Genomic DNA, 21911 nt, shown 5'->3' on the forward strand with positions numbered 1-21911 from the left:
GAAAGGTCAGTTATAAACTGTCTTAATATACACAATGTTGTGACAAATGTCTATTCATTAGGATCACCTATTCCTGTGTCAGAGTTGATAAATGCTGAAGCTGTTTCTGGATTGTGCTACAAAAAAATCAATCTGATTGACCTCTGGGCATTTTTGCACCAAGAGAACGATTTAAGTACAGGAATGGGAGAAAACAAGTGATTGGGGAACTCAGGAATCGGATGGGATCGCTCTCAGTCTTGGCATCAAATCTCTGCTTTCGGAAGGTCTGCTGCAGTCCTCGTTTGTCGCTGCTTCTGGGTGAATATTTACAACGGGAATCTGTCTGCAAATATAGAGAACCCACACTACACCTGAAATACGTGTACAGTTCTGGTCACCTTAATGAAGGAAGGAGATATTTTCCTTGCGGTGACAATGGTCTAGGCTGATTTCTGGGGAGATTGTCCTTGCAGAAGAGAATGAACAGTCTGTCATTGTTACAAAGAGCACCGCTGCCCCCTAGTGCCAGATTCTATGTGTTGCAAGAAATAATTTCACATTAAACACGCCCATTATCATTTCCTGTCTTTGAAATATCACACGCAAAATGGACCGAATTGTCTTCTTCTATCCGGGATCACGCTATGATTCTGATACTGTACTTGGATCTGACCAAATCTACACGTTGAAAATTAATTCCATCCAATCTAATTGTTTGATTATATTTCCCCTGACCATCATTGGGAAAGATTAGCTGGAAAGTCCCAAACTGAAATTCGCAATCACGCGCAAATGATTTACCGATTAAGATTCTCCATCAATGTATAAGGTTTGATAGATTCTTCTCTATTTATCCGGCTTTGACTTGACCCACAGGAAACAATTGTGCCAACAGAGCGATTGTGGGTGGGTAATAAAAATGCTGCCCAGCCAGCAAAACCCGTGAGAAAATGAAAAGGGACCAGGTTTAACCCCTCAGGTCCCTGACCAGAATCCATCCAGCGCTGGGCTTCACTGGAACATGAAATGAAATGAAATGAAAATTGCTTATTGTCACGAGTAGGCTTCAATGAAGTTACTGTGAAAAGCCCCTAGTCGCCACATTCCGGCGCCTATCCGGGGAGGCTGGTACGGGAATCGAACCGTGCTGCTGGCCTGCCTTGGTCTGCTTTAAAAGCCAGCGATTTAGCACAGTGAGCTAAACCAGCCCCTCCAGCTAAACATTGCAGCAGGCCAAGGACGGACACGTGGACATCTGTGTAAACAGTGCCCTACAGTAATGTCTATGTAAACAGTGCCCTACAGTAATGTCTATGTAAACAGTGCCCTACAGTAATGTCTATGTAAACAGTGCCCTACAGTAATGTCTATGTAAACCGTGCCCTACAGTAAAGTCTATGTAAACAGTGCCCTACAGTAAAGTCTGTGTAAACAGTACCCTACAGTAATGTCTATGTAAACAGTGCCCTACAGTAATGTCTATGTAAACAGTGCCCTACAGTAATGTCTATGTAAACAGTGCCCTACAGTAAAGTCTGTGTAAACAGTACCCTACAGTAAAGTCTGTGTAAACAGTACCCTACAGTAAAGTCTATGTAAACAGTACCCTACAGTAAAGTCTATGTAAACAGTGCCCTACAGTAAAGTCTATGTAAACAGTGCCCTACAGTAAAGTCTATGTAAACAGTGCCCTACAGTAAAGTCTGTGTAAACAGTGCCCTACAGTAAAGTCTATGTAAACAGTGCCCTACAGTAAAGTCTATGTAAACAGTGCCCTACAGTAAAGTCTGTGTAAACAGTGCCCACAGTAAAGTCTGTGTAAACAGTGCCCTACAGTAAAGTCTATGTAAACAGTGCCCTACAGTAAAGTCTATGTAAACAGTGCCCTACAGTAATGTCTATGTAAACAGTGCCCTACAGTAATGTCTATGTAAACCGTGCCCTACAGTAAAGTCTATGTAAACAGTACCCTTCAGTAAAGTCTGTGTAAACAGTGCCCTACAGTAAAGTCTGTGTAAACAGTGCCCTACAGTAATGTCTATGTAAACAGTGCCATACAGCAAAGTCCTAGAATACAGTGCGCCGTTTTCATTTCCTTCTATAAAGTAGTTCAGATAGTGTTGTTGGGCTGAAAGGTTTAACATATAAGGAAACGGAGACCAGATTGGGTTTTATTCTTTGGGGTTTAGAAGAATAAGAGGGGATCGTTTTGAAAAGTATAGGATACTGAGGAAGTTTGACCGAGCAGATGTTGAAAGGAGATTTTCCCCATGGGGGAAATCAAGAAGTAGAAGCCATGGGTTCAAAATAAGGGGTGATCCATTTAAGGTGGAGATGAAGAGGAATTTCTTCCCTCAGGAGTCTGTCAGTGTTTGGAATTATCTGGCCTAGACAGCATGCGCCAATAGAACCCACTTTGTTGTGTTAAAAGTTGCAGCGAATTGTTTGCTTTCCCCCAGCTCCAGCGTCTCTGACTCTGGATCTGAACACAGCGAATCCCCGGCGCATCCTGTCTGAGGACCGGACCAGTGTGAGACTCGGAGACAAACGGCAGCCGCTTCCTGACACGACGGAGAGGTTTGATCCCTGTGCCTGTGTAGTGGGATCAGAGGGATTCACATCAGGCAGACATTACTGGGAGGTGGGAGAGAAGACCGAGTGGGAGCTGGGAGTGGCCCGAGAGTCTGTGAACAGGAAAGGGGGAATCTCCCTGATCCCTGAGGCCGGATATTGGATTGTGTGGCTGGATTCTGGAAGCAACTATTTTGCTGCCACCTCCCCCACTGATACTCCTCTCAATCTGAGTGTGAAACCCAGAAACATTGGGGGGTTTCCTGGACTATGAGCGGGGACAGGTATCATTTCACAATGTGGACAACATTTCCATCTCCATACTTTCACTAAGAGAATCTTTCCCATCTTCAATCCAGGAGAGAATGTCGAAGAGGAAAACTTTGCCCCGCTGACAATCTGCGGGACTAAAGATCACTCACAGATCCATCCCATAATTTCACACCGTCTCCCTGCCTCCTGCCAGCTGTAAACTGCTGGGTATAGGTCCCAGTCACAGGTGGAGAGAGAAACCAGGTTAACATTCCGGGTATAGGCCCTGTATGGGAACTGGGAACTGAAAGATCAGCAAGGACCTCTGTAGGTCTGGGGGGAAGAAGGAGGGCGAGAGAAGAAACAAATAGAAGCTCAATTGGAGAGAGGAACTTACTGGGTAGAATGAGCTGTGAACTGCTGGAAGCCGGTGACCTTCCTGCCTGTAATATTGCTCCACAGACGGAAGGTGGCGATAGATCACCGTGTTTGACATGAATCAGTTCAGTGATTCTCCACCTGGGGTCCGATGAGTCTTTCCAGGGGGTCAATGAATAATTTCTCCAGAAGGCAAGGAAAAGAGTGAGCGGGGTGAGAAGAGAATAAGAATGGCACGTGATTTGGGGTGCGAGTAGGAAATAATAGGACAAAATTCCAAGCGATCCGATCGTTGCAATTTCCCAGGAGTTAGCGTTCGTTCTGCATTAGCAGCTGTCAATATATCCACCCCAAACCTCCCGAATCCTCTCCCTTCTTCACGGTGATGGACATTTCACTGTCATGGTTTTCAGCGGTGAGTCTCACATTGACTTTCAGTCGGAGGGGAGGGGACGGGAGGTGGGAGACCAGCTGCTGCTGTGATACTCGCTGTCTTCAGTTTGGGCTCAGGCAGTGAGTAAGTGCCGTTATCGAGCTGCCCGGTCTGCTGAGTATTTCCATCATTCTCTGTTTATATTAATCTCCAGTTAGTTTGTTTCCAGTAATTGTGATAAATCTGTCAGTTTGAGTTCAAATTCTCACCGTGTTTCAATAATGTAACTTCCTTGTGTGATTAAATAACACTGACAAACTGGACTGAGTTTGTACAGGTCTGTAAATATTGTCCAGAATGTCATGTTCCAGTGGGGAATCTGTAATAACATCGGAGAAAATGAAACTCGTGTTTATTGGTCATGTTTCCATTAAAATAGGAAGCTGCCGGGAGACGGGTTAAATCAGTGAATAGCGTGGGACTGCTGTGAATCCTGATTTCCAATCCATTGAATCGATTCGGTCTGTGTGAAAAAATCAATTCAATGGATTGAAAACCAGCATATTCTAACCCCATTAAAAACAACCCAATTGGCATGTATTCGAATGTTAGTGGAGTCACAGTTATCATCTATCTCTGGATTGTCTGCTCTGTCTCATCACTGTCCACATCAGAGAAATAATCTTTAAATCATTAAAATATAGTTTCCCGTTTTAATAAAAGTATGATTGAGCTATGTACATGAACTCCCTTCACATTATGCCTCTTATTTACCATTACATTTTATATGGGTGGGGAGTTCACGATTGCTAATCCATTGCAAAGAGAATTTTCAACTAACTAAATCTCAGAATCGCTGGAATAGAAGCAGAATTTTTTCTATAAAAGTGGTTCGGTCCGTAATTAAATTCAATCAGCAGAAACTAAACATGTTGTTTGTTTGATTGCAAATTTCTCCAGAGCTTGCAGCTAGAGCGAGGGCCCCTATCCGAACTCAGGTGGGTGGTTTGAGCCGACAGCTGGAGTAAACAGTGTGATGTGAATTGGGAGTAATGTTTGCTCAGGTACTTCAGTCCTCGCCACCTCGGGTAGGGTTCCTGAGATGGGCAGTGGGAATGAGATGGGCAGTGGGAACACCCGCCTGTTACAGGGGCAAACAAATAATTAGTTCCGAAGGTGGTCAGTCAGCTTCTGTATCTGTACAAGCTCCGCGAGCGAGTTATGGAGAGATGATGCTTTCTGTCAAGGCCGGATCCTTCAGGACAGCTCCACGCACAAGCGCTGTGCTCAGTGAAACATTCCCACCTACACTGGCCCAGAAACTAAAACAAAATACATCAGAAAGCCCATTCTGTCCAGTAAGTTCCTCTCTACAATTGAGCTTCTATTTGTGTCTTCTCCCCCCCCCCCCCCCCCCCCCAGCCCTACAGAGGTCCTTGCTGATCTTTCAGAAATCTGAGAGGGGGATGGTGGAATCCTGCTCCAATCTTTCTTGGATACAACGGGCTGAATGGCCTCCTGTGCATTCCATACCGTGATCCGGATGTAACGGATCAAATCCACATCTTCAAAATTCCATTCAATTCCATAGTTTGATTATGATTTTATGGAGATCATTGAGAAAGATTAGCTAGAAATTGACACATTAATATCCGCAATGTTGTTCCGTTCAATTACTGAAATTTAAACAAAAGTATTTTTGAAAATTTCGTCCTTACTCCTGATTCTGAATCCTTCCATCTCACCCCTAACACAGGGCCGGATTTTCAGAGCCTCCGCCTGGTGTAAACAGAGCGATAGTCGGCTGGAGATGACACTAAAGTTCCCACTGATGTTTCAGCCATGAGCGCATTGAGCAGGATCCAGGGATGGGCAATGGGAACACCCGCTTCTTTCAGATTGGAAACCTCTTAGAATAATAAAGTCAGACACGGCAGAAGACCATTCGGCCCCTCCTGCCTATTCAGGCTTTTTAGAGGGGCTGCCCAATTAATCTCACCCACTCATTTTTCGACAGACTTTTGACTTTCGAGTATTTATCCGGTTTCTCTGAGAAATCTGTTCTCGATCATTTCAGAAAATAAATTCCAAATCACATCACACTTCCAAAAAACATTTCCATTCACCTTTTACTCTGAATCTGTCGTTTTGTTCCCGACGCTTGGTAACTGAGGTCAGTTCCTCCTAATTTACTCCATAAACCCTGTTCACGGTTTCAAACATCTGTATTAAATTTCCCCTTACCTTTCTCCGCTAGAAATAAAACCTTGGGCTTCTCTGGGCTCTGCGCATCCCGCCTCTCTGAAACCATTCTAATCAATCTCTCCAAAAAGTTACTTTGTTCTCCATCCATTGATGGGATGTGGGTATCGCTAACATTTATTGCCCATCCCTGATTGATGTGGGTCTGAAGTCACATGTAGGCCAGACCGGGTCAGGATGGCAGATTTCCTTCCCCAAAGGACAATAATTCCTGCCATAGCTGCCCTCCTCATTCTGTCTTCAGCCAGAACCTACTCTCTCTCACATCTTCTAGTCTCTGTTCCCATGGCAATGTAGTTGGCTCTGCTTGTTGTTCTGTTTAGGTCAAAAAGCACAAAAGGAGGCCATTCAGCCCTCTGAGTGCAGGCATCACTTCTCTAGAGGAATTCAATTAGTCCTATCCTCTGTCCCAACACTATCTTCGTAGGTCTTTTTGATTCAATAATTTAAGGTTTTAATCTTTTATGCAGGTTTATTTCACTGAAATCTCCATCAATTTTCCTTGGAAATCAATACTTATCACTCACACTCCCATTTACAATCATAGAATTTACAATGCAGAAGGAGGCCATTCGGCCCATCGAGTCTGCACCGGCTCTTGGAAAGAGCACCCTACCCAACCCCCCCCACCTCCACCCTATCCCCATAGCTCAGTAACCCCACCCAAAACTAAGGGCAATTTTGGACACTAAAGGCAATTTTATCATGACCAATCCACCTAACCCGCACATCTTTGGACTGTGAGAGGAAACCGGAGCACCCAGAGGAAACCCATGCACACACAGGGAGAACGTGCAGACTCCGCACAGGCAGTGACCCAAGCCGGGAATCGAACCTGGGACCCTGGAGCTGTGAAGCAATTGTGCTAACCACTATGCTACCGTGCTGCCCTAATGGGTTGCTCCTGAAATCACTCCTGCATCTTTTGCCCAATCCTTACATCTCTCTCTGCTCGTGATTGCAATATCATATTTAAGGAACAGCTTTTTTTGTTGACCTGACCAAAACCTGTCAGAATGATGCACACATTCATCACCTCTCCCCTGAATCACATTTTCTCCAGACAAATCATTCGGGTAAATCTGATTTGCTCCCTCACAAGAGCCCTCACATCCTTCCTCAGGTGTGGTGACCAGGACTAGCTGTAATATTCTAATGTTGGCTAACTTTTCATTTATTAGGTATATTATCTCTGACCATTCTTAATTCTCCCACTTCTACTACTACCTCCACTTTGCCACGACAATGGTGTTAACCTTTGTTAATACAAAGGTAAAAAAAAGTACAACAGTTAAAAACAAAACAACCAATCAATTTGGTCTGGTGCATTTAACATGTCCCAACATGCTTCACAGGAATTTATAAAACAAAACATCTAATTGAATCACAAGTGGAGAATAAGTTAAACCAGGTATGTGGATTACATTGGAGCTTTATATAATATATACATTTCTAATTAAGTATCTGTCCCAGTCAACCACTACAGTGAATGAAAGAGAGAACTCCCAGATACCCCAACACCCTGAATATAGAGATGTTTCATCTGGCTGCAGTGGCTGTACCCAAACAGTAGGTGGTGCAAGTGTTCCAGAGGCCGGGCCATCTTCAAATTCATTTGGAGATCCAAGATGGACCGGGTCCGAAGAGACATAATGTACAAGCTTCTAGATAAAGGAGGGAGGAACGTACCCAACGCCGCCCTCATCCTGATGGCCACCTTTGTGCGTAACTGCATCAAGCTGTGCGTAGACCCCGGGTATGCAAACACCAAGTGTCACTACATACTGAGGTTCTACCTGTCCCCGGTGTTGCGAAGGATGGGCCTGGCCTCATTGCCGCGGAACGCTCCAAGCAGTTGGACCGGGCCGTACCACCTGTCCTTCGTGGAAAATTTTTTGAAGAAAAACACCTTTGACCACAAAGTAATGAAGCAGTGGTCAGCACGTAATGTCCTCGAGACCCTCAGAGAAAAGGAGACTGTGGAGGACGTTGGATGGTTCCCTGAGCAGACTGTCAGAGTCATCTGGCAGAATGCCTCATCACCAGAACTTTCAAACAAGCACCAAGACCTAGCTTGGCTGGTGGTGAGAAGGGCCCTCCCTGTCAGATTCTTCATGTACACCCGAAGGCTCAGCACCGTTGCACGCTGCCCTCGGAGTGGATGTGGGGAAGATGAGACAGTCACACACCTCCTTGTAGAATGTGCCTTTGCAAAGCAGGTCTGGAGTGAGATAGAACATAGAGAACATAGAACAGTACAGCACAGAACAGGCCCTTCGGCCCTCAATGTTGTGCCGAGCCATGATCACCCTACTCAAACCCACATATCCACCCTATACCCGTAACCCCACCCCCCCTTTAACCTTACATTTATTAGGACACTACGGGCAATTTAGCATGGCCAATCCACCTAACCCGCACATCTTTGGACTGTGGGAGGAAACCGGAGCACCCGGAGGAAACCCACGCACACAGGGGGCGGACGTGCAGACTCCACACAGACAGTGACCCAGCCGGGAATCGAACCTGGGACCCTGGAGCTGTGAAGCATTTATGCTAACCACCATGCTACCCTGCAGTGGTATCTGTCAAGGTTCATCCCGAGCAGCTCTGTAACACTGGACTCTGTGCTCTACGGACTGTTTCCAGGGACACACACCGAGACAAATATCAACTGCTGCTGGAAGGTCATCAACTCGGTGAAAGACGCTCTTTGGTCTGCCCGAAACCTGCTGATCTTCCATTGCAAAGAATTGTCCTCGACCGAGTGTTGCAGACTGGCACATTCCAAGGTCCAGGACTACGTGCTGAGGGACGCACTCAAGCTTGGGGCAGCTGCTGCCAAGGCGCAATGGGGGAAGACCACAGTGTAAGGTCTTACCAGCAAATGTACACCGAGGGGTTGGAAACAGTGTAAACCCCTCCGTCCGGGGTTCTTTTTTTCAATACCGCAATGTATGAAAGAAACAAAGTAATGTAAATATTTAAGAAAGAACTGTAACTTATAGTAGGATACGGGTGTAACGTTATCCCAATTGAATTGAAAACAAATGAATGTAACTCAGACGGAAATGTACAGTCAAGGCAATTTGAAATGTTCTGTAAAGATTATGATAAATTTTATGAATAAAGTATATTTTTTGAAAAAAAAGTGTTCCAGAGGCTGCCCTCTTTCCTCGGCCCTGTTTGAGTGCTGCACAGAACCTTTTGCCAAGTCCATCAGGAAGGATCCGGGTATGAGAGGAGTGACGATCCCAGGCAGCGGAGGCGTGCAAGTCAAAGCCTCCCTGTACATGGACGACGTCGCCGTCTTCTGCTCGGATCCCGCGTCTGTACGCAGGCTCTTGGACACCTGCAACCAGTTTGAACTGGCCTCAGAAGCCAAGGTAAACCGCGGCAAGAGCGAGGCCATGTTCTTTGGAAACTGGGCCGACCGGTCCTTTGTCCCCTTCACGATCAGGACAGATTACCTGAAGGTGCTGGGGATATGGTTCGGAGCGGCAGGGGCATGCACCAAAAACTGGGAGGAATGCATTGCTAAAGTAAAACAGAAACTGGGCTGGTGGGAGCAACGCTCCCTCTCCATTGCGGGCAAAACCCTGGTCATCAGGTGTGAGGTACTCTCGGTGTTACTGTACGTGGCGCAGGTCTGGCCCATCACTTGGACCTACGCCGCAGCAGTCACCCGGGCCATCTTCAAATTCATTTGGAGATCCAAGATGGACCGGGTCCGAAGAGACATAATGTACAAGCCTCTAGATAAAGGAGGGAGGAACGTACCCAACGCCGCCCTCATCCTGTGTGCAGTTGCATCAAGCTGTGCGTAGACCCCGGGTATGCAAACACCAAGTGTCACTACATACTGAGGTTCTACCTGTCCCCGGTGTTGCGAAGGATGGGCCTGGCCTCATTGCCGCGGAACGCTCCAAGCAGTTGGACCGTGCCGCACCACCTGTCCTTCGTGGGAAAGTTTTTGAAGAAAAACACCTTTGACCACAAAGCAATGAAGCAGTGGTCAGCACGTAATGTCCTCGAGGCTCTCAGGGAAAAGGAGACTGTGGAGGACGTTGGATGGTTCCCTGAGCAGACTGTCAGAGTCATCTGGCAGAACGCCTCATCACCAGAGCTTTCAAACAAGCACCAAGACCTATCTTGGCTGGTGGTGAGAAGGGCCCTCCCTGTCAGATTCTTCATGTACACCCGAAGGCTCAGCATCAATGCACGCTGCCCTCGGAGTGGATGTGGGGAAGATGAGACAGTCACACACCTCCTTGTAGAATGTGCCTTTGCAAAGCAGGTCTGGAGTGAGATAGAACATAGAGAACATAGAACAGTACAGCACAGAACAGGCCCTTCGGCCCTCAATGTTGTGCCGAGCCATGATCACCCTACTCAAACCCACATATCCACCCTATACCCGTAACCCAACAACCCCCCCCACCCCCCCTTTAACCTTACATTTATTAGGACACTACGGGCAATTTAGCATGGCCAATCCACCTAACCCGCACATCTTTGGACTGTGGGAGGAAACCGGAGCACCCGGAGGAAACCCACGCACACAGGGGGCGGACGTGCAGACTCCACACAGACAGTGACCCAGCCGGGAATCGAACCTGGGACCCTGGAGCTGTGAAGCATTTATGCTAACCACCATGCTACCCTGCAGTGGTATCTGTCAAGGTTCATCCCGAGCAGCTCTGTAATACTGGACTCTGTGCTCTACGGACTGTTTCCAGGGACACACACCGAGACAAATATCAACTGCTGCTGGAAGGTCATCAACTCGGTGAAAGACGCTCTTTGGTCTGCCCGAAACTTGCTGATCTTCCAGTGCAAAGAACTGTCCTCGACCGAGTGTTGCAGACTGGCACATTCCAAGGTCCAGGACTACGTGCTGAGGGACGCACTCAAGCTTGGGGCAGCTGCCGCCAAGGCGCAATGGGGAAAGACCACAGTGTAAGGTCTTACCAACAAATGTACACCGAGGGGTTGGTAACAGTGTAAAGCCCCTCGGTCCGAGTCTTCAATACCACAATGTATGATAGAAACAAAGCAATGTAAATATTTAAGAAAGAACTGTAACTTAAAGTAGGATACGTGTATAACGTTATCCCAATTGAATTGAAGACAAATGAATGTAACTCAGATGGAAATGTACAGTCAAGACAATTTGAAATGCTCTGTAAAGTTTATGATAAATTTTATGAATAAAGTATATTTTTTGAAAAAAAAAGTGTTCCAGATTACTGCTTGATGTGTTTAGAGACATCCTTCACTGAGATGCACTATTTTAAGCAAACAGACAGACTTGACAACAGAAGCAGAGGAGATATGAAGAGGGTGGAATATGCAGCAAGTTATAATCTGTAAAACTCTGTTTGAAGGAGGGGGTAGCAGCTTCAACAGTAACTTTTAAAGGGAATTGAAAGGATATTTGAAGGTCAACATTATTGTAGGGCCAGCTGGACAGCTTTTCAAAGAGCTGGCATGGACAGGACGGGCTGTGTAATCTCCGACACGGTTTCCCATCTGAAACAGGAGGTAGATGCCGCTGTCCATTCAGAACCAACCCTCGGTGCTGAGGGATGAGGGGCCAGTGGAAGCATTCGCTTCACTTCAGGGTGAAAATCAATACGTTTGTACAGGGCAGTGTGGCACTGAAAACAGGCTGAGAAGATACACATAGGCCAGGAACAGAAACTGTCTCATGAGACCCTGGCTGGAAACGATACTGGCCATCAGCAAAAGCACCCAAATCAAGGCACAAGGGGCTGGTTTAGCACAGTGGGCTAAAGAGCTGGCTTGCAATGCAGAACAATGCCAGCAGCGCGGGTTCGCGGCCTCTCCAAACAGGCGCCGGAATGTGGCGAGTACGGGATTTTGACAGTAACTTCACATTGACAATAAGTGATTATTATTATTAAACCTGTTGCTGCTATATGGATTTTCATTACCAACTCCAAGTCTATGAATATGGAACGAACTTCCAGACACAGGTGATCAACTTTGCAGCAGGACGAAGAACAGACAAAAGAAGCCATCAGACTGCTCAATGAGCTGATGGCTGGTCAGACCAGTGGTGGGCAGATACATCTGACTCAATCCAAGCTTCCCAGCATAAGTAAGCAGCAGCGAACAGATCTTGAGCAATAACCTGGCAGTTGCCCAGGCACAACCATCGCAAGAAGAAAGGGCCCTGCGTCTAGAACCCAGAGAAGACATCAATATCGAGTGATCGCAGCCCGTCAGCCTCCTTTACTAAGTGCGGCTAAAACCCAAAGCTCAGCCATGAGTCAGAGTCATATTTTCTTGAGGAATAGAATTGTGAATAAAATTGTGTTAAACTGTGAACCTGGTTTGTCCTTTGTTCATGCGCAAATAAGGGTCAAACTTAGCAAAACTTTTGAGTAAGTAAACTGGTCGAATACTTCAGAGGTTTTAAAGGTACAACAGCAGGAATTTCCTAAACAGGTTTAAACGCTGGAGTCTGGAGACAGCAGAAAATGAAACATACATTTTGCTTTCATGCTCTGATTTAATCAAGAAAAACATCAGACCTTTTTCAAATAAATCGTTTTTTTGTCCAGTTTAACAACAGCGTTGGGCAGTTGAACTATTTGAACCATCCGCACCCCCTGTGACTGAGACCCACACCCAGCAGTTTACAGCTGGCAGGAGGCAGGGAGATGGTGTGAAATTATGGGGTGGATCTGTTAGTGATCTTTAATCCCACAGATTGTCAGAGGGGCTGAGTTTTTCCCGTCGTTATTAAATCCCGGAAAGAAGACGGGAAAGATTCTCTCAGTGAAAGTGTGGGTGAAAGTGTGGAGATGGGACATGTTGTCCGCATTGGAAAATGACACCTGTCCCCCTTCATAGTCCAGGAAAACCCCGATCTTCCCGGGATTCACACTCAGGGTGAGGGGGGTATCAGAGGGGGAGGTGGCGGCAAAATAACCACTTCCAGGCTCCAGCCCCACAATCCAGAATCCAGACTCAGGGCTCGGGGATTTTCCCCCTTTCCTGTTCACAGACTCTCGGGCCACTCCCAGACCCCACCAAGTCTTTTTCCCCACCTCCACTTCCCAGTAATGTCTCCCTGATGTGAATCCCTCTGATCCCAGGACAAAGGGCCAGGGATCAAACCTCTCCGGGGTGTCAGGGAGCCGCTTGAACATTGCCTGATAATGGAAGAATATGGAGCTTCCGAGTCTCACACTGGTCCGGTCCTCAGACAGGATGAGCCGGGGATTCGCTGTGTTCAGATCCAGAGTCAGTGAGGCAGGAGCTGGGGGAAAGTTAAAATAACACAGTCAGTGATTTAGAGAGGGAGGGGGAGGGAAGAGAGAGGGAGGGGTCGAGAGGGGCAAACGGAGTAGGTGAGGAAGAGGATAGTGAGGGAGGGGGAGGGGTCTGAGGAGAGAAATCAGAGCAGCAGAGCCAGGGAGTGGGTGAAGGGAGAGAGCAGGAAAGGAAAAATGAAAATTGAAAATGAAAATCGCTTATTGTCACGAGTAGACTTCAAATGAAGTTACTGTGAAAAGCCCCTAGTCGCCACATTCCGGCGCCTGTTCGGGGAGGCTGTTACGGGAATCGAACCGTGCTGCTGGCTTGCCTTGGTCTGCTTTCAAAGCCAGCGATTAGCCTTGTGAGCTAAACAGCCCGGGAAGAGAGGGAATGTGAGAATGGAGTAAAAGTGATGCAGAAGTGGGTGATGGAAAGCTGGAGGGTTTGAGAGTGTGGAAGCCGGATTACAAAGAGATTGGGAGAGGGTTGAGAAATAGAGGGTGTGGCAGGGAGAACAGGAAGTGACAGGGAGTGTAGGAGGGTGTGAGAGACTGAGGTGGAGGAGTAGAGACAGCAGGTTAGCAGGGAGAGTGTGAGGGTGAGAGAGAGAGTGCAGAGGAATAAATGCAAAAGTTGGAGAGTGTGAAAAAGAGATGAGGGGAGGTTCCCAACAGTAGGAAGGTGGGGGGGGAGGGGGTTACTGGGAGGGTAAGAGAGAGAGTGGGGGAGAAAATGTACAAGATGGGATGAGAAAGAAAATGAAGGGACGGGGGAAATGCGAGGGGGGAGGGAGAGCGCGGGAGGAGGGGAGGGTGGAGGGAGAGGTATAGCGGAATGATGAAGGAAGAGGGAAGGAGAGAAATGGAAGAGAGAGTGTGGTTAGGCGGAAGAGAGAATGGAAGGGGCTGAGAGAGAGGGTGGGAGGGGGAAAGGAGATAGAGAGTGGGAGGGAAAGATGTTAGATTGAGCAGAGGGGAGAGTATGAGTGCGTGGCAGGGAGCGAGAGATTGTGGGAAGGGCAGAGGTAAGGAGAGCGGATATGAAGCAGAGAGAGAGCGTGTGTGGGAGTAATAGGCTGTGAGGAACAGGGGAGAGGGAAAGTGCAGATGGAGGGAAGGAAGGAGGAGAAGAGGGAGTGACCCGAGCCAGTCAGAGTGTGAGGGACAGGAGTGGACACAGTGAGATAGCAGGATAGTGGGGTGAGAGAGAATGTGAGAGATGGAGGAGAGATTGTGAGAAGGAGAGTGGGAGGGGAAAAGCAAGTTTTGGGAGAGAGGGTGAGGGAACAGAGGGAAGGAGAGAAAGAGCTGGAGAGAGAGCGGGTGATATTCCCGCTGAGCAGCGTTTCGATGTCACTGCACAGGTTGTACACAATCCCAGTCTGTAAGATACCAGACAGAAATTACATTACAAGAACACAAGAATTAGGAGCAGGAGGAGGCCATTCGGCCCCTCGAGCCTGCTCCACCATTCAGTAAGATCATGGCTGATCCGATTGAATATATTTCATGACCCAGTCACCACTGCTCACTGGGGAAGAGAATCCCAAACACTAACAACCCTCTGACAGCAAACAAATTCTCCTCATCTCAGTCTCAAATGTCAGATCCCTCATTTTTAAACTGTCCCTTCATGCTCGACTCCTCCACAAGGGAAACATCCTCTCAGCATCCACCCTCTCAAGTCACCTCAGCGTTTTATATGTTTCAATAAGATCACCTCTCAATCTCCGAAACCCCAATGGGTATCGGCCCAACCTGCTCAACCTTTCATCATAAGATAACCTCTTCACCCCAGGAATCAGGCGAGTGAACCTTCTCTGAGCTGCTTCTAATGTAATTATATAATTTAATAAATATGGAGACCAAAATGGTGCAGAATACTCCAGATGTGACCGCATTAGGGATTGCTGCAGCAACAATTGTATATTTATATATTTTATTGCAATAAACAACAAAAGAAATAGATAAACATGGTTAACAGGAAATCTTTGCGGTCACACACCAAAAACCCTGGGCTGGATTCTCCGATTCTGCGGCTCTGTCCGCAGGATCCGTCTGATCTTACGACCAAAAAGTTGCCGCCTCCCCCGCACCGATCCTCCGCCCGATGAGGGGCTCACAGCCTCACAGCATAAAGCCGCCGGCTTTACCTGCCAATACGGACGCAGAATTGCCGGGTCCGTGGCCACGCATGCGCACGCGGCGGCCGCTCTGCACAACATGGCGCCGGCTGCGCACGGACCCTGTCTGCCAAAACCTGCCGCCCGTAACCCCTCTCACCCCCCCGGACCAGCCTCCACCAATCCCCCCAACCCCCACTGAAGCCCCCCCCCCCCCCCCGCCAGCAGAAAGGCTCCCCCTGCCCCCACCCCCATTACTGTGGGATGCTGGACACAGTCCGCAGCCGCCACACGAGGTCCCCGAAAGTTGTGAGGACACGTGTCCCACTCCGTCGGGGACTCGGCCCATCGGAGATGGAGCATCGGAGGAGGGCTTCAGGTAACGTCCTGAAGGCGTCCATATGGCGTGGGACGTACTCCTCGAGTCCGCCGTGTTTGAATGGGCGGAGCATCGGGAAAGCTGCGCCACCCCTGATTGCAGCGTAAAAATGGATTCTCCGGCCGAACGTGATTTTGGCGTCGGCAATCGGAGAATCCAGCCCTATAAGCGTTCACACCAACGGAGAATCTGTGGGCTTTCACGACAGAAACATCGGCGCCGCACCTGCACCGATTCTGCTGCTATTAAGGGGCTCGCACCGGCACCACGTGGAACACAATCGATTCTAATGGAAAACGGTGTGGGATTGGCCGGCTCCGTGATTGACACTCAGGAGGCTGACAAGCTGCAGCCGCACAGAAATAATTCTCCCCCCGACACACACCATCCCAGCGAACAAGATGGCTGTAAGGGGAGCGGCACCAAGGTTCACGGACGCAGAGCTCGAGACTCTCTTGGACACCGTGGAGGAGAGTAGGTGACCCTCTACCCCGGCCCGGGAAGAAGGCTGCCAGCCAACACCATTCGCCGTGCCTGGGCGCAGGTGGCAGAGACGGTCAGCGCCGGGGGCAACATAGTCCGGACCGGCCGGCAGTGCAGAAAAAACTGCACAACCTCCTCAGGGTGGCCAGGGTGAGTCGGCAGCACTGTGCCCCTGGCACTAACACACGCCCTTCCCCACCCCAGGAGAAGGCCGCACACAAGTGCCGGGAGTGGGTGAAGACAGGTGGGGGACCAGGAGACTTGCGGCCCCTCACCATGGCAGAGCAGAGGGCCTGGAAGTGGCCGGCCGCCCAGAGGAAAGGGAGGTCGCCAAGGTGGAGTTCGGCCACGGGTGAGGAACTGAGACCCCGCTGAGTTGCGTTTCCCCATGACTTGTGTGTGAACAAACACCCCCCCCCCCCCGCCACTTCAGAGGGCAGGCCGATCCCAGGCCGTCCAGACGGGTCTCCTGCTTCTGGAACCGACAGTCCCATCGATAGTGGAGATGCAGTCACAGAGCCAGGGACTACATGAGGGGATATCGGTGAGCATCCAACACCTGCAGGCGCAGGTGGAGGAGTCCAACCGCGAGCAGGAGCAGGAGGTGGTGCTGCCCATGCGTGTCACCCAGGCCAACACCGCGGTGGAGGCATTGGGGGCAAAGCTTCCATCTAAGGATCGGCATGCCCAAGGCCTGGGGCATTCTGTGCAGGCTCTGGCCGAGGCCCAGGACGGTTTGCTGCCCCACAGGCGACCATGTCCCAGAGCCACCTGGAAATTGCAGCGGCGTTCCTGAGCATGGCCCAGTCACTGCAGGCCATGGGTAGGAACGTCAGCAGCATTGACCAGTCACTGGCCAATGTGACGCAGACACAGAGGGAGGTGGCCCAGTCCCAGAGGGAGATGGCTCAGTCACTGGCTGAAGTGGCACAAACCCAGAAGGTGGTAGCACAGTCAATGGGTGATGTGGTGCAGTCCCAGAGGGAGATATCCACCTCCTGTGCTTTCCAGCCACCAGCTTGCAGACCCTGGTCGAGACCAGAGCGGACCTCGAGGACTGGCACTGCCAGGTGCCGTCATCCTCCCCACATCTCCCCCCATCCCCCCACCACCCCCCCCCCCCACCCCATCCCCCCCCCCCCCCCCCCCCCCCCCCTCCCCACCCCATCCCCTCACCCCTGGCCCCATCAGTCCCACAGTCCCAGCTCCTCAGCTGAGCTGCTGCCAACAACTGGAAGTGAAGGAAGGAGGTCCGTGGGGATCAGTGTGTGGGAGGGGTAGGAGAGAGAATGTGGGATTGAGGGGTGTGGAACAGCAGAATGGGGAGAGGGATGGGATGGGACGAGGGAAGGGAAGACAGTGGGACAGAGGATGTACAGGGAGAAGAGCATGTGTGAGATGGCGAGGAGAGAGCTGTGGGTGGTGGGCCGAAGGGGTGTAGATGGAGGGGAGAGAGGGCAGAGGAATGAGAGGTGAGAGAGAAAACGGCAGCGAAAGGGGAGGTGGCTGGCAGCAACTTCTGGATGGGTGGAAGGGCAGAGAGAATTAGGGAGCAGAAGGGGAGAGGAATAGAGGAATGGAGAGGGGAAGGGTCTAAATAGGCTGTGGGTGTGGAGAAAGCAGGGGTGGGAGACAGTGATGGTGAGTTACTTTCTTAAACCTCTGCAGTCTATGTGGTGTAGGTACACCCACAGTGCTGTTAGGGAGAGTATTCCAGGATTTTGACCCAGTGACAATGAAGGAATGGCGATATAATTCCAAGTCAGCACAGTGTGCGGCTGAGAGGGGAACTTCCAGGTGGTGGTGTGTCCAGGTATCTGCTGCTCTTGTCCTCCTAGATGGTAGCGGTTGTGGGTTTGGAAAGTGCTGCCTAAGAAGCCTTGGCGAGTTTCTGCTGTGCATCTTGTAGATGGTACACTCGGCTGACTTTGTTTGTCCTTGTTAGAGGGACTTCATGTTTGTGGAAGGGGGAGCGATCAAACGGGCTGCTTTGTCCTGGATGGTGTTGAACTTCTTTAGTGTTGTTAGAGCTGCAGATAAGCTGACAAGACACTGGCAGTGGGGGGTCAACAGAGGTAATGGAGAGGTAGAACTAGAGTTATCTGAAAACTGTCCCTCTTTCTGTGGGTGAGGTTACTAAGTGGCAGCAAGTAGATCAGGAAAGGAGGTGATCAAGGATAAAATGTGTGAGAGTCTCCTAGGGAGCAGTATGGAGGTGAGAAGTGAAACTATTGCTGGAGATACTCTGGCTGTGATAGAATCGGCAAGTGTGGAACCAAATACAGACAGAGCAACAGAGTCGGACAATGGATAGTTTGGAGGAGAATGGTGGTGTTGACCATGTCAATGTTTGCAGAGAGGTTCAGATGGATGAGGAGGGATGATGGATTATACTCGTTATGTGTGTCATTTATTGGGACCATTCTGGGCTGTGGTCGGGATGAAAATCTGGTTGCTGTGGTTCAAACATCCACGTGCAGAAAAATTGGACATTTATTTCAGAAGTGATCATTTCTGGAAGACTTTGTAGAAGAATGTAAGGTCAGAGAACAATTATAAATACAGAGGGATCAAGATTGGGGATTTTGAATTGGGGCTTAAAAATCTGAACAGGAATTTAACAGGAGGTGACAGCACAGGTACAAGATCGGAGAGAGAACACAGCCCTGTCTGACTCCAGATTTAACGGGAAAGTTTTTCAGTTTCAACACATTGATTGAAATTGTGGTATTTTCGTTTGGAGAGAGCAGTTGGATCCATTTGCAGATTTGCTCCTCAAACTTCATTTTGGAGAGCATATTGACCATGTGTGTGTGTGATATTCTGTTAAAGGCCTTCGCCTGGTCCAAGCTGATGAGGCAGGTGTCTACATCCTGACCCACATATAGGTGATTGTATCCCTGAGGAGCACAAGGCTATCAGAGATCTTCCTTCCGGACACAGCAGAGGTCTGATCAAAGTAGATCACCAACTCTAGAGCAGACTTGACTCGATTGATGACCTTGGGCAGAATTCTGTTGTCCATGTTAAGCAGTGAAATGTCACCAATTTCTAATTCCTCTCTCTCCCGTTCCACATGTTGACGTTGGCGCGTCATTGCAAGGCCCTCCCACAATGCTTCACCCCCAAGGGGCCGAATTCCTGACCGCGCGGGACAGGTGTGGTGTCAGCGGTCGAGAACCCAGCATGGCTGCTGAGGACTGTGACCAACATCGCTGGGGGGGTGGGGGTGTGGGGGGGTGGCATGTTGTCTGAGGGCTTTTCTCTCTCTGTCTCTCTATCTCTCTGTCTCTCTCTGTCTCTGTCTCTCTCTGTCGCGTTGGGTCATTTCACGTTGGGTGTCTATGCTCCCCCCCTCCCCCGCCACCACCCCCTCCCCGCCCCTCCAACCCAGTTGCCTGCAACTACAGATGTTCAAGGTCTCTGTCAGGGGCACACGGGAGACAGGCGGGAATGTGGTGTGGTGAACATGGGAATGATGCTAAGTTAATGAATTGAGTAAATTAAGCGAAATAACGTAAATAACAATGTGCGAACAGGCCTGATTTTCCACAGATCCAACAAAGTCTGGGCTGCCCAGTGTGGACAAGGTGACCCTGGCTTCTCCTGATAACAAAGCTGGAGGGAGGGTGGGGATTGCTCCCTTACCATCCACCTTCAAGGTCATTCTGACCTGCCGTTTGCTGGTCCAAATCCAATCCTGCCTCATAGGCAATGACCCAGATTCTTCAGGCAAATTTGACACTCTCCACATAAACTATTTGGAGTGATTTACATTTCAGAATCCTCAAAATTTGCACAGAAATGGAGATCAAAATCACACACTATACTTACTACTCAACTCCCATTAATATTACCAAACCCTCTGCCTGGGTTATGTAGCAGCTGCAGGTATCCAGTGTTCCCACACTCAACACAAGAAGAAGCCTCATTGTCAACAAAACTGGAGACATTTGATTCAGATGGTGAGTCAATGCAATCTTGATCCTCCACTGGATGGTGATGCCCCACCCAGGGGAACAGCCTGTAGAATGGTCTAATCTTCTGAATTCTCCCTCAGTGTACCCGAGCAGGCGCCATAGTGAGGCGACTTTGGGATTTTCACAGTACGTTCATTGCAGTGTTATTGTGACACTAATAAAGATTATTATTATTTATCACTGGTCTGAAAGTGACTGCCAGAACACACATCCAAAATTATATTAGGAGTTCATTTTCTCTGTGACCTGACCAATATTTATACCACAAACAACATCATCAAACACAAAACTTCATCATTTTCACAATGCTGTTTCTGGGATCTTGCTGTTCACAAATTGGTTTTCTCATTCCCTACATTACAACAGCGACTGTTCCTCAACAATATTCCACTGGTTCGGAAGCATTTTGGGTCACGCTGCGGAGATGAGAGCAGTTTATAAGTTCAAGGTCTATTTTTCCCCTAGTTTGTAATGATTTCTCTGTGACCAGGAGCTGAGATTTTTCTTACTGCTGCTCGCCGCTCTTTTCCCTCTCTCACCCCCGCTGTATATTCATGTCACCCCCACTCCCCTCACCGGAGTCAGAGGAGGATTTCCTGTCTCCTGTCCCCTCCTCACAAACCACAGAACATCTTCCCACACTGCAAACCCGTGGGAAAGTGGACAGTGATATTGTTCTGAAGATCAGCCCTCAGAATGGACTGGGCCTCTGAGCAAATTCACAGAGTGAGCAGCGGCTTCACTGGTTCACTACCTGCTCCATCAATGGAGTCACTCAAAACTTCAACCTCACTCAATACTAACTCCCTATTCTAGATTTAAAACTGTACCTACTTTGATCTGGACTCTGTGACCGTGTTAAACCTGTGGATTTTTACATTCTCCCTTCTGTTTTGAACCTTGAACATTTCAATAAGATCACCACACTCCCTCCCTTATCCAGTGCAGACTCGCAGTTTCTGCAGCCCCTCCTCTTGATGAAGGTGTCCAATTCCACCAACCAGATTATCTGCCGTTTAACACTTGCTCTCTAATGTCTGAATGCTTCCCGATAAACGATGATAAAAAATGTTCCCCAGAATGACAGACGGGACCAATCCAGTCTCCTCTACAAATTGGATTTCCCATCCTGAGATTGGTGCTCTATTCCTCTGCTTATACAGATCCCTTCACTGCTTTGACACACGGTGCTGATGGCTTCAGACACTCACCCAGAGGAACCCACAGAGAGTAAAATATGAGAATGGAGAGGCTCCCGAGGATTATCAACCGGCAAAGTGAATATTTAATCTGGGACCGAGGAGACCCTTTAGTCCCGTCACAACTGGATTTAAAATCAGGAAAATGAATAGAAGAGTTTTACCGGGGTTAATGGAGTTTATCATTTCTCTCCACGCTGTGTACTGTAAAGGGCCTTTGAACTTTCCAATAGTCAGGGCTGCAGCAGATACTGAGAGTGAGAGAGAGTCATCATTACTCCTGTATGTTAAAAAAATGCAATAAATTTCTCTGTTATATTTCAGAACGTACGTAAATGTTTTCAGCATTTTTGATGATAGAGAAAATGTACAAAGTGAAATATTAATAACATTTCTATAACTGATAAAGGTGTAATTTGGAAATTCAAAGGCAGAGAATGGAAACCCCCATGTCCTGAAAAAGGTTGACAATCTGATAACAGATTAGTTACCGGGATATCACAAATCGCAGGAGAAGATGAATTGTACACCGCTATAAATAACATTGAAACAGAATACCCGGAGGCCTTATTCATCGTGGCCGGTGACTTCAACCAGGCCAACCTAAAGAATGTACTGCTGAAATCCCACCAACACATCT

General features: G+C 48.6%; 1 protein-coding gene across 1 annotated transcript in view; it reads right to left on the reverse strand.

Annotated features, from left to right (window-relative positions):
* Window positions 1–12336: 12336 nt before the first annotated feature.
* Window positions 12337–21911, reverse strand: part of LOC119976483 — a 59189-nt gene continuing 49614 nt past the window's right edge. The window contains 2 exon segments of the mRNA XM_038817021.1: window positions 12337–13109; window positions 21436–21551. Of these exon segments, the coding sequence (XP_038672949.1) occupies window positions 12535–13109; window positions 21436–21551 (691 nt within the window). The 3' untranslated portion in view covers window positions 12337–12534.

Source organism: Scyliorhinus canicula, chromosome 13 (assembly GCF_902713615.1).
Source record: "Scyliorhinus canicula chromosome 13, sScyCan1.1, whole genome shotgun sequence".
Lineage (NCBI taxonomy): Eukaryota > Metazoa > Chordata > Chondrichthyes > Carcharhiniformes > Scyliorhinidae > Scyliorhinus > Scyliorhinus canicula.